General features: G+C 37.6%; 2 protein-coding genes across 2 annotated transcripts; both read right to left on the reverse strand.

Moving 5' to 3' along the window:
- Positions 1-319: 319 nt before the first annotated feature.
- On the reverse strand, positions 320-1,249 carry LOC309560886 (olfactory receptor 10A7-like; the record flags this gene model as incomplete). Its single annotated transcript, XM_082264571.1, has 1 exon — positions 320-1,249. The coding sequence occupies one exon, from the start codon at positions 1,247-1,249 to the stop codon at positions 320-322; it is 930 nt and encodes a 309-aa protein (XP_082120697.1).
- An 11,156-nt stretch (positions 1,250-12,405) lies between these two features.
- LOC309560902 (olfactory receptor 11G2-like) lies at positions 12,406-13,233 on the reverse strand (the record flags this gene model as incomplete). The annotated part of the gene is made up of 1 exon (XM_082264591.1): positions 12,406-13,233. The coding sequence occupies one exon, from the start codon at positions 13,231-13,233 to the stop codon at positions 12,406-12,408; it is 828 nt and encodes a 275-aa protein (XP_082120717.1).
- Positions 13,234-13,893: the final 660 nt, after the last annotated feature.

Raw genomic sequence — 13,893 nt, forward strand, 5'->3', positions numbered from 1 at the left:
TAGACTTCGGGTCCATGTATACATAGGCTTTAAACAGAGTTTAGGAGCTGCCACGTTTAGGCGAGGTTAAACCTCCATCTCCTGAATGCTGAAGAATCACATTCAGAATAGGAACATTTTGACCACCGACCGTGGGAAAACCATAATCGCGGTAAAAAGGTGGTTTGGGTTTTCGCTCAGCCATGGTCAGGGTATGCTAATAGCCTTAGAGTTGAGAGGAGGCTATGAGGGGAAGAGGCTGCATAGAGAGTAGCTTTAACTGCTATTTGAATTGACTATTTTGAAAAGGATGATTCTGTATGGATGTAATTACATGTAATTACAGTCGTTTTTTTATAGTGTTTTGTATTGCTAACTTAATACTTGAATTTCTTAGGCTGTAGATGATAGGATTGAGCAATGGGGTCACAACAGAATAAAATACAGATATAAATTTGTCTATGTAAGATGAATTTTTAGTTGAAGGTCTTACATATGTGAAAATAATGGTTCCATAGAATATAGTTACAACTGTAAGGTGTGAGGCACAAGTAGAGAAAGCTTTCTGACGACTTCTAGTGGAAGACATTGTAAGAATGGTGGAAATAATGAAGATATATGACACCAAGATTACAGAACAGCAGCTTAATATTAGTATAAAAGCCTGTCCAAAGAAAGTCTTTACTGCCATTGAGGTATCAGAACAGGATAAATTCACCAATGGTACAAAATCACAAAAGTAGTGGTCAATTTTTCTGTAATCACAAAAAACTAACTTTGACACCCAAACTGTTGGCATTAAGGGAACAAGACATCCACCTACCCAGGATGCAAAGGCAAATTGATAGCAAACATAGTGGGTCATTATTGATGAGTAACGTAAAGGATTACAAATGGCCAAGTAACGGTCATATCCCATAATAGCAAGAAGAATATTTTCTAAAGAACCGGAAAAAAATATAAAGTAAAACTGGGTCAGACACCCATGGATGGATATAGTTACAGTCTCAAACAAGAGACCTTGCAACATTTTTGGGATGATAACAGTTGTGTAGCCGATTTCCATCAGAGAGAAGTGACAGAGAAAAATATACATGGGTATATGAAGCTGTGAGTTCACACGAACAATTGCAATAATTAACATGTTGGCCAACAAGGTAATAGAATAGGAGGCCAGTGTTAAGATGAATAGAACTTCTTTTAGATCCGGAGACAAGGAGAAGCCAAGCAAAATAAAGTCTGTAACTTTTGTGTTATTCTGCAATGCCATACTTTCATTGTATATGTTTAATGAAGAATGTGAACAATGAGATAAGATACATTAAATATTAAGAGGTATACACAAAAGCAAAGTAAAAAAAGTAGTAATAGCTTATAAGCAAGAATAATATTACGACCAATAGAGTTTATCAATAAAATGATGTAAGTCTTTCAAACATATAAAGGATCGCAATGATTTTAACAGGCAATTTCCTATGTTACCTGAGTTTTATACATAGAAAATAATTAGTTGAAATGTGTATACAGGTTTAAAAGTGTTCTCAATAAGTAGTCGGTAAAAAAAATTGTTGCTATACATTATTTGTTTTTTTTCTAGGAATACATAGTTTAGAAAATATGATTATTGTTATAACTGTGATTCTTTACATTATACAGCATATCTACCATGAGCCTCTTTTATGTTTTACAATTCATCCCAGAGAATACGGCATCTCTGTTCTATCTATTTTTTGTCTCCTCTGAAGAAGTGAAGATATGGCCAAATGATTCATGTTTGATGTACTCATCAGCTTAATGACAAGTGGCAGATACTAACTTATTTATAGTCGACCTGGTAGGTAGGTGGTTGTTTTCAGTGCACAGTGGCATAAAGCACAAAGATTTTAATACAGTCTCCAAAGAATTCTTTCAAATTGCTAGTAAGCCCTTTGGGGTTTTATTTACCACACAGCTCATTATGTTTTTACTACATTACCATTAATTGATCTATACCATAAATACAAATTTTACTTATGTCTTCTAGATTCTTGATTTTGTCTTTCTCCGTTTCCAGATTTATTTACTCTATTTTTATTGTGGACTTGTCAATTTCATGTTCAAGTTCTAAAACAGCAAGAACTGCTTCCCTCCTTCAGCAGCATAGAGATGCCACACCTGATGCAGCAGACATAGCTGGGCAGGTGATCTGCAACCAGGTGAGCGGCCCTTCAATGACAGGACCAGTGTGCAGGCAGCTGGACAGGAGCCCGTTGGCATGTAACTTCTCCAAAAGACTCAGCTGCTGTGCAAATTATCGCTCCAACTGCTTCTCTAGTTCCAGTGAGGTAGCACTAGGTCCTTGTGCTTTGGACCTCTCCAGCAGTTTGCCTGTGTTACCAGAGCTATCCTGCAATTCACTGAGAGGAATGTTGTTTATGAGTATAAAAGCAAGTAGCTGAAATGTTTTGTAGTGGTTCTTAGATAGAAACTCTGAGAAGAATTTATAAAAGCTGGAGCAGCCAGAATCTGGAGCAGATGTGCATGTCAATCAATCAGCTTCTATCTTTCATTTTCAAAGCTTAACCACTTCAGCCCTGGAAGGGTTTACCCCCTTAATGATCAGGCCATTTTTTGTGATATGGTACTGTGTTTTCGTAACTGACAATTGAGCGGTCGTGCGATGCTGTACCCAAATAATATAACCTTTTTTCCTACAAATAGCGCATTCTTTGGGTGGTATTTGATCACCTCTTTGTTTTTTATTTTTTAGGCTATGAACAAAAAAATTGTGACAATTTTGAAAGAAAAAAAACAACACTATTTTTTACTTTCTGCTATAAAACACAACCAATTAAAAAAAATTTAAAAAATCGAATTTCTTAATCAATTTAGGCCAATATGTATTCTGCTACATATTTTTGGTACAAAAAAAAAATCCCAATAAGCTTATATTGATTGGTTTGCGCAAAAGTTATAGCGTCTACAAACGATAGGATATTTTTATGGAAATTTTATTTATTTATGTTCTTACTAGTAATGGCAGCGATCAGCGACTTAAAGTGGGACTGCGACATTGCAGTGGACAAATAGGACACCTAACTGATACTTATTTGGGGACAAGTGACAATAATACAGTGATCAGTGCTAAAAAAATATGCACTGTTAAAGTACTAATGACACTGGCAGGGAAGGGGTTAACATCAAGGGTGATCAAAGGATTTAATGTGTTCCCTGGGAGTGCTTTCTAACTGTGTGGGGGTTGCTCTGATTGGGGAAAGACAGAGATACGTGTTCCTGCTTAGCAGAAGCACAAGATCTGTTTCTTCCTCACTGTCAGAATGGCGATTTGCCTTGTTTACATAGGCAGATCTCTATTCTGTGTCTCTTGGTAATGATCACGGGTGGCTGGCGAACATTGGGCCTGCCAGACCTGCTATTTGACTCCCCCTGTAGCCAATCAGCATGCGATCGCGCCTCTGGCGGTGTGCGTGCGCCCCCTAGAGCTCCTGCACAAAATCACGTACGGGTACATGATTTCACGCAGGAGAGCCAACTTGCCGCAGTAAATGTACGCTAGACAGTCGGCAAGCGGTTAACTGAACAAGCTGGAGATTGAAACAAATTGGTTTTCATAAATGGCTGCTTCAGATTCTGTCAGCTCCAGCTTTGATAAATGCCTCCCTCATGTTATAGAGTTGTATAGATATAATGCTATGCCACTATGTGATACCCTGATTTATTTACAGAGATGTTGCTGTGATGATGCTATGTTTATGCAGCTTTCATTATTTATCAGTTTATGTATGTTTTTTTTCCATCCTGAACCTGCTTTTCATTATTGTTTCTAACTTTATCCCTATTTAGTAAACTGCAAGTTACAGTTACTCCCCATCTGAGCATTCAACCAATTACATATTTTGTTAACCCCTTTATGCCATCAAAAGCTGGCACTTTAAATGGGGTCTGTAAGAGGGGCTCCTGTTCATGAAGTGCTGTGATTGGCTGGCACAGTTCATCATCAGGAGACCATCCTCCCGGTCATTGGTAGCTGGTGTTGAAGTGCCAAAGACAGCTTGGTCACAGTTCTTAGGGGTTTTATGAATGTGCATTTGAATTTCTAATCAATTATGGGGTAAAATCGACATTCATTTTTGACCACAGTGATGAGAAAATTAGAAGGAGCAGGATGGAAAAATGTTCTCTGTTCCCATATGTTTATTGGTTTTGAGAATAAACTGAAATTTTTTCTCAAACAAATTGTGTATTTGTAAGTCCATTCATTCCAAAATATAATGTTAAATGCCAACAATATTTTGAAGTACTTTTGAATGACATTAGTCAAATAATTCAATTTACTGAGAATTTTCATTCAAATGTATGTATAAAAATTTACTAGCATATGGCCAACTTAAAGCAGTAGTACATGCAGAAAAATTTGATAAAAGGCCAGTCCTCCTGCAAAATAATGTCATAATGTGCTAGTATGCATTGCCTACTAGCACATTATGAGAGACTTACCTTACAACGGATCCCTCCAGCAGCTCGCTGTCACCATTGACAGGGCTTCAATCTTCACTCGGTCTTCCTTTCGGGTTCGGCCACCTGACTGGCCGAGCCACGATGGAGTCTCCGCCACGGCACACAGCTCTGAAGGAATGGCACATATGCTGTTCCTTCAGAGTGCATGCGCCGGTGATGTCCCCTTCAGCTGCTCACTGGAATATTTCCTAAATGGTGCACATTTAGGAGATATGAATTTTACCTACAGGTAAGCTTTACTATAAGCTTACGTGTAGGTAAGAGTAGAAGAAATGAGTTCACAATTTGAGTCTCAAAAAAAATGTATTATAATTGCACTGCTACAGCCCACTAGTTCTGGGGTTTTTTTCCAGCCAGAAAACGCCCCTGCCAAAAAACTCTGATAGCAGCCTATGTGTGTATGGACGCATAGGATAACATGCTGGGGAGTTTAATAACTGCAGAAAAAATGTCTGAACTCAAAAACAGCAGCTGTAAAAATGTCCAGTGTGCATGAGGCCTTAATCATTGAAATCTTGCAGGTGTTGTAGTTAGGTAATTCATGAATCCTGTGTCTGATAAACAACAGGCTATTTTATGGCACTTATCCAAGGACAATCACTTCCATGCATGTACAGCAAACAGTCTCCAAGATATCATTGAAAGGCAACTACAGAAGTGGCCTTTTAATACATAGCATTATATACAGTATGTATATATACAGTGCATCCAGAAAGTATCCACAGCGCTTCAATTTTTCCACATTTTGTTATGTTACAGCCTTATTCAAAAATAGATAAAATTCATTATTTTCCTCAAAATTCTACAAACAATACCCCATAACGACAATGTGAAAGCAGTTGGTTTGAAATATTTGCAAATTTATTAAAAACAAAAAAATGCCATGTACATAAGTATTCAGAGCCTTTGCCATGACACTCAAATATGAGCTCAGGTGCATCCTGTTTCCACTGACCACCTTGAGACATTTCTGCCACAGTCCACCTGTGGTAAATTCAGTTGATTGGATAGGATTTGGAAAGGCACACACCTGTCTATATAAGGTCCAACAATTAACAGTGCATGTCAGAGCACAAGCCATGCCCAAGTCCAAGGAATTGTCTGTAGACCTACAAAACAGCATTGTATCGAGGCACAGATCTGGGGAAGGGCACAGATACATTTCTGCAGCATTGAAGGTCCCAATGAGCACAGTGGCATCCATCATCTGTAAATGTAAGAAGTTTGGAACCACCAGGACTCTTCCTAGAGCAGGCCGCCCGGCCAAACAGAGCGATCGGGGGAGAAGGGCCTTAATCAGGGAGGTGACTAAGAACCGATGGTCACTCTGACAGAGCTCCAGCGTTTCACTGTAGAGAGAGGAGAACTTTCCTGAAAAACAACCATCTCTGCAGCACTCCATCGATCAGGCCTGTATGGTAGAGTGGCCAGACGGCAGCTACTTCTCAGTAAAAGGCACATGACAGCCCACCTGGAGTTTACCAAAAGGAACCTGAAGGACTCTCAGACCATGAGAAACAAAATTCTCTGGTCTGATGAAACAAAGATTGAGCTCTTTGGCCTGAATGGCAAGCGTCATGTCTGGGGGAAACCAAGCACCACTCATCAACTGGCCAATACCATCCCTACAGTCAAGCATGGTGGTGGAAGCAACATCATGCTGTGGGGATGTTTTTCAGCAGCAGGAACTGGGAGACTAGTCAGGATCAAGGGAAAGATGAATGCAGCAATTTACAGAGACATACTTGATGAAAACCTGCTCCAGAGCACTCTGGACCTCAGACTGGGGCAAAGGTTCATCTTCCAACAGGACAAAGACCCTAAGCACACAGCCAAGATCACAAAGCAGTGGCTACGGGGCAACTCTGTGTCTGTGAATGTCCTTGAGTGGCCCAGACAGAACCCAGACGTGAACCCAAATGAACATCTCTGGAGAGATCTGAAAATGGCTGTGCACCAATGCTCCCCATCCAACCTGATGGAGCTTGAGAGGTCCTGCAAAGAAGAATAGGAGAAACTTCCCAAAAATAGGTGTGCTAAGCTTGTAGCATCATACTCAAAAAGACTTGAGGCTGTAATTGGTGCCAAAGGTGCTTCAACAAAGTATTGAGCAAAGGCTTTGAATACATGTACATGTGAATTTTTCGTTGTTTATTGTTATTAAATTTGCAAAGATTTCAAACAAACCTCAAACCTCTTTCACGTTGTCATTATGGGGTATTGCTTGTAGAATTTTGTGGAAAATAATTCATTTAATCCATTTTGGAACAAGGCTGTGACATAACAAAATGTGGAAAAAGTGTAGCGCTGCTGTAAAAACTTTCAGGATTCACTGTTTATATATATATATATATATATATATATATATATATATATATATATATATATATATGATATAGAAGATTCTGGTTAGGAAAAATAAATCATAAAGGGTGTTATATATAACTAACATTTTATATTAGAAACTGACTTGAATGCTTTGCTGCTGGCTTTTAGATTTTATTTTCACTTCCCAGTCTGGCTGCCTTCTTTAGGCTAGCATACAAGTTACTAGAAACAGAATTGGGGAGCCTGCATGTATTACATAAAGTTAATTATGTTTCTTGGTCTTTAGCCCTGGGTTCCCAACACTCAAATAATAACTGCAATGCCCAGATCATTCATATAACTTCTACAACTAAGTTTGCACATGGCCAGCCTAAGGGGTGCTGCAATATGTTAATCAGTAAGCCTAGGTTCACACTAATGCGGTGCAGGAAACCCCGCAATCCATGCGTGTTTCCCCTACCACATTCAGATCACACTGCCCTTGAGATCTGCCGCAGGTGTCAGTGCAATCTTAACGACACCCCAAACACAGGTCTCAAATGTACAGGATCGTAAGGTACAAAAGAACCATGTGATCCAGTGGCAGTGTGGTTCCAAAATTTGTGCATGCACAACTTTAGTGCAATGCAATGCAATACTGTAGTAAATTGCATGTGAATTAAACAGGAATGTGGTGTGGTTCCTGTGCGATTCACTTACGGTTCATAGTGTGAACTGAGGCTAATTCAGACAATTCATTGAATCCAGTAAACCAGTACTGCAAAGGCCTAACTAATGGACAAACAATCTATCCTTTTTGTCTAGTATCTTTCATTCTCTTTTTTTGTAGTTCAAGGCTGGGTTCACACTGTGTGCAATGCGGCTCTGCAGCAGGGGGTCCGGTGCGTCCCCGTTTACCATTTCAGGTCCAAATTAGGTCCAAATTTTTGGCTGAATTCAGACCTGAAACTGAGTCAAAGACACTCAGGACTCTTCTGCAGTGTGCTGCGGGGGCTCCCCAAGGATGTGTGCTCCATTGGGAGCCGGTCACACTTTCATTTTATGCAAATTTGATGCGATGAAACCCACATCCTATTCGCATATGTGTGAACCCAGCCTCAAAATGAAGGTGTACATTTATACTATTACTGAAACAGTTTCATTCAGCATAATGTTGGCAGTGACCAGTGTCAACGCTCAATAGTTTTGGTGCAGATAAAGTAAGTTTGGTATTTGGATCAATAAAGTGAGCGCTGGTCCCTGTATATGTTTGTAATAAATACAATCTACAACATATAATTTCTGAAATACATTGATATCAAATAAAGTGCAAGAGTGCTCAAATAAAGTAGGTTGTAATAAATTTATGACACTTTCTTGACATTCAGTATGCCAAAATTCAAAAAAAAAATTATTAGGCAGTGTTTTGGTGCTCCAACTATTCACAGTGGTGACAAATACAGATATTTGTGTATATGCCTTTAAATCAATGAGTGAATAAACATTCAAACAAAGTGCAATAGTGCCGATAGCTTATTAGATATCAATAGTGCCACATATAAATCAATACGTGGATAGATACTCAAATAAGCTGCAATAGTGCCAATACTTCTTAGATATCAATTGTGCCACATGTAAAGGTAAATGGGTACTCAAAAGGTGCAATAGTGCCAATTATTATCACATGAATGTGATTAAAAAAGTCAGTGCTAATGCTCAATAGAGATATAGCTGAACAACAAGTCCCAGCAGTGCATCCAAAAGGAGGTAATTTAATCCAGGTGTTTCCCCTTGTGATCCTGTGAGCTAGTGATAGTAGATATGCTCACCAGACAGAGGCGGGTCTCACAGACCCCCAGAGCGCATGTATTGGATATTCCCAATCACTCAGGTAACCACAATTCTTCTACTCACTCCTTCTTATGGGGAACCTGGATCTCTCTTATATATTTAGTGCACAGTGGGATACAGCCAGGAATTCTCTCCTTCACCTCTTATGCTTCATATGGGGTCCCCTAGGTAACTCTCATGTTTATGCAGAGTTGAAAAGACAGGGAGCCCAATAGTGTAATACTGCTTTTTATTAGGGATAAAAGTAAAAGAATGGGTGCCCACATGATAAAGTGCCCACCTGGCACAGAATAGATTGCTCGTTGCTATGTGGGTGACAAGTCCTGAGTGGTAACCTCGTAGCGTGGCAGTGATCGGCGTGCATTCCACCGCCTCACAGGAAATGACGTCGTTCGTTAACGATGTCCGGGTAAAAGCTTTAACAACAATGCATTTCGCAGTGAATGTGTCTTCAGGAAGTTCAGTTTGGTATTTATTGAGTATCAGAGTAGGGTTAAGTTACTGTTAAGAGTTAAATTTGTGTTAGGAATACCAGAATCCTGGAGTTCCTCTGTGAAATAAAAAGTTATTTTTACCAAAGTGTGATTTGAAATTTACCATCACCTGTCTGAAAATATTTTTATCTTTCTGTTAAAGTGATTGTAAAGTCAGAAGGATTTTTTATCTTAATGCATTCTATGAATTAAGCTAAAAAGCCTTCTGTGTGCAGCAGCCCTCATCACCCCCCTAATACTTACCTGAAGTCCATCTATCTAGATCAAGCGATGTTGCAGGAGTGTCTCGGCCATCCGGGACTCTACCACCTGATTGGCTGAGACACAGCAGCGGTGCCATTAACTCCCACTGCTATCAACCAAAGTCAGTTAGCCAATGAGGAGAGAAAGAGGGCAGGGCTAGAGCACGGCTCTGTGTCTGAATGGACAAAGGGAGCTGTGACTCAGCTCGGGTGCCCCCATAGTAAGCTGCTTGCTGTGGGGTCACCCAACAGGAGGGAGGGGCCAGGAGCGCCAAAGAGAGACCAGTGAAGATGAGGATCCAGGCTGCTCTGTGAAAAAAAAAAATGTGAAAGAGTTCTTGAATCTCTACCATAGAGATACTGAAACTGTCTGCGTGACATATTAACTAAGGTCATGTATTAAACTGGCTTGGTGCCTGGCCAGTCAACATTACAGGATCGGAACCCTTAGATAAAAAAGTAGCTTCTTCACTATGCAAACATAACAAAATTGAAATAGTACACTTCAAATGTCCTTTGTTCTTATCCAAAGAAAATTAAAATTTTTCTGCAAGGAAAAGTGTCTAAATCTGACCATAGATGGAACGATTTTCTTTCCTGCAACCATGGGTGGCAGAAAAGAAAATCGCTCGATTCCCCAATCAACACAGTCAGTGTTGATGGAGGAATCCCTCCCGCAGAGCCATTATGTTGTCCCATTGTTGGTGGGGGGGAGCTGTCCCCACCAGGAGAAGACAGTGATTACTCCTAGCAGCTATAATAATCCCATGTAAAATCCGGCAGGCTGGTTGTGCCCAAGCTGATCAATCGATCAACTTGGGTACATTCAGCCTGCCCATACATAGTTTGAATCTCGGCCGGTTCAGCAGGGTTTGATCCGTCTATGGTCGGCTTTAATGTGGGGGCTAATGCCAGGAAGTAACAAAAATGTTGGTTTCTCCTTTGCATATAATGCTTTTCTATACAATAAATGGAATAGAAATGTGACAGCTGCCATTGCTAACTTGGTTTTGAGAAATCACACCAAAACTGCCTCCATCAGAATTCTTTTGTTGGAGCACATGTACTTTGTGGATAAGGAAGTTCTCCCAGACTTTACATTGGATTTGCATTTCATGTGATTGTCATATAATACACAGAGAAGAAGGGAAGCCTGGGTAGATATACTCTATGATTAGCATTTAGATGGAGGTCTGCCAAGGGAGACTCTTGTTAGGCATCTGGTATTACTAAGATCCTGTAGGAACCTCCAAATAGTAGCTCTGTTTACCCAATGAACCACAGTTGCTAGTGGTGTTGCTGACCAGGGACTTGAGTACATAGTCCAGGGGCCAGGCCTAGTAGCAGCAGTTCTTAATTTTGTAAGAGTAACAAAACAATGTAATCAAAGCGATCATTAAGAAAATTATTGTATTATGTTTATTTGCTTCATTTACATTAAATCTTCCAGAGACGGTAGAAAAAAAAAAGAGGTAGAGCGAGAGGACCAACAACAAGTCTAATAATACAAACAATATTAAAAGAAAAGACACTAAGTAATTCATGACAAAATGGTATGACAAAATATTTCTAGGTCCCAAAACCTATGACATGCTTCAAAACGTATACCAATATGCATCTACAAGTGAAACAAATTGCCAAGGGGAGTCAATAGTTCTTACTAAAAAAGAGGGCAGCACTGCAATCTTAAGTAATTTTATTCTTTAGGCTGCATTCACACCTGAGCGTAGCATCTTTGTGCTTCTTGCTGCTTTTTCATGCACAATTATGGTGTGTTTTATCTTTTTTATACTGCGTGTTTGGGCTTTGGTGTTTTTTTTTTATTAGCCAATAGAAAAAAATGTCATCTGTTGCATCATTTTTTGCTAGGTATTTCAGATTTCTTAAGCTTTTCCATCAGCTTTTAGTTCTTATTTTTATTATTATTATTATTATTATTATTATCATTATTATTATTATTTGTTTTTATTTATTTTTTGTTAGGGTAGGGGTTAGAATTAAGGTTAAGCTAGGGTCAGGATTAGGGGTTGGGCTTAGGGTTAGGATTCGGGGTTAGGGCTTGGGTTAGGAGTTAATATTTTATATATTGTTTTAATATTATTTATGTATTATTTATTTATTCATTTTGTTAGGGTTAGGGTGTTAATAATACTACTACTACTAATAATAATAATAATAATAATAATAAATGAATGAATAAATGTAAAATGTATGCATAAATAAATAAAAATATTCATAAATAAATTCAATAAGTGAACACTATGTTATAATAAATAACCCTAACCCTTAAAAAAAAGTATTATTATTATTATTATTAATAATAATAATCATAATAATAATAATAATAAATAAACACCCTAACTCTAACACAAAATAAATACTTTATTATCATTATTATTATTATTAATAATAATAATCATAAATAGTGTTATTATTAATAAAAAAAATTGTTTGGGTGTTTATTATTATTTTCATTATTTTATTTTATTATTGTTATTATTATTACTATTGTTATTATTATGTTTACTAATATTAATAATAGTTTATTTAATATTTTTTAAAAGATTAGGGATTAATTGTTATTTATTTATTTATTTATTGTTATATATTATTAATTTAGTTTATTTTATTTTATTATTTATGAATATTTTTAGTTCTTTGTGTATTTTTCCCCCTTTTATTTATTCATATTATATTACTATTTATTTAAAAATTAAAAATTATTTGAGCAGAAAATCGCACAACAAAATGCACGAAAGCGCAGAAAAACACTCAAATCACACTTTTCGATTCTTTTCCATGGGAATAAAACACACCAAAAATGCACAAATCTGCCAAATTTTAGCTACATGAAAAGCTCCAGAACTTTTTTGAACTTCAGGGGTTAGGCATCAGGCGACTTGGAGTTAAAATGTAAACCAACTCCATAAAGAATAATTGATTTTTTTATCTTCTCCAATGTTTTGGAGCTTCAAGCTTTTAAGCTACAAAACACTAAGTTGTGAATGGCTTTATTAAAGATGGCACAGCAAATTTTGTTTGCAGATTGTAAATTTGACTGTTCTTTTAATGGCTTGCTTCATTTCTTGATTTCTGAGACCATAAATTAGAGGGTTTAAGGTAGGAGTTATGACACAGTAGAATAGTGACACCACTTTATCGATATGGGAGGGAATACTGTGGTCTGATCTGACATACATATAGATGATGGAGCCATAAAACAAGCAGACAACAGTCAGATGTGAACCACAGGTTGAAAGTGTCTTCTTCCTTCCTCTCGAAGAAGGTATATTAGCAATAATAGCCACAACTAGACCATAGGACATACTAATGAAAACAAAATTGCCTAGTATAACCAAACAAGCCAAAGAGAAGAAGGCTGCTTCAACAATGTAGACACCATCAGTTGCACAAGAGTGGTGAAGTAATGGAGAGAAGTCACAGTAGAAGTGATCAATTATATTAGAGCCACAGAATAATGTCATTGAGAGGAATGTGGCAGGAATCAAGGGGGCCAGGAAGCCACATACCCATGAAGCCACTGCTAAGAATATGCATACGCTTGGCGTCATAATACTATTATACCTCAAGGGATTGGAAATAGCTGTGTATCTGTCATAAGCCATAGAAGATAACAAGAAATTTTCAGTTGAACCAAAGACAAAAAGAAAATAAAACTGGGCCACACACAATGGGATAGGAATCATTTTGTCATCCGAATTCAGATCAATCAGAAGTCTGGGCATCGTGACTGATGCATAACAGATTTCTAAAAATGAAAAGATGCAAATGAAAAAGTACATTGGGCTGTGAAGTTTATTATCACAGCAAACAACGGCCATTATAAGGAAGTTGCATGCAAAGGAAACTAAATAAATGATCAAAAAAGCAAGGAACAAAAATGGCTGCAGTTCCTTTGACATCGGGAATCCCAAAAGTACAAAGTTTGATAAGATACTCTGATTCATAAATGCCATACCTGGGAGAGAAAAATACTTCATTATTATTTATTACATGCACTTACAGTATCTCACAAAAGTGAGTACACCCCTCACATTTTGTAAATATTTTATTATATCTTCATTGTTTCGACGATGTTATCAATCCATCTTGTTTTCTGTCGTCTTCTTCTTCTTATTCCTTCCATATTTCCCAGTATAAGGGTCCTTTCTTCACATTAGGTGGCCAAAGTATTCAAGTTTCAGCTTCAGGATCTGTCCTTCCAGTGAATATGAGTCAGGGACCTTCAATTGTGTACAGTATATACCAATTTACATATTTATTATACATTCACATCGGTCCCTCAAAGAACTTCAGTGAAAGGTCCCTGACTCATTGTACTGTATTATTAACATTATTTTATTATTATTATTATTATTATTATTATTATTGGTATATATTGTTTATTGTGTCAAAACTTTTATTTTAATTTCCTGTTAACTGATTGTCATTTCATTCAAATGTGACGGTACCAATACAAATATATAGTCACTATAGCTATG

The sequence above is a fragment of the Pelophylax lessonae genome, assembly GCF_965119305.1.
Source record: "Pelophylax lessonae genome assembly, chromosome: 1".
Lineage (NCBI taxonomy): Eukaryota > Metazoa > Chordata > Amphibia > Anura > Ranidae > Pelophylax > Pelophylax lessonae.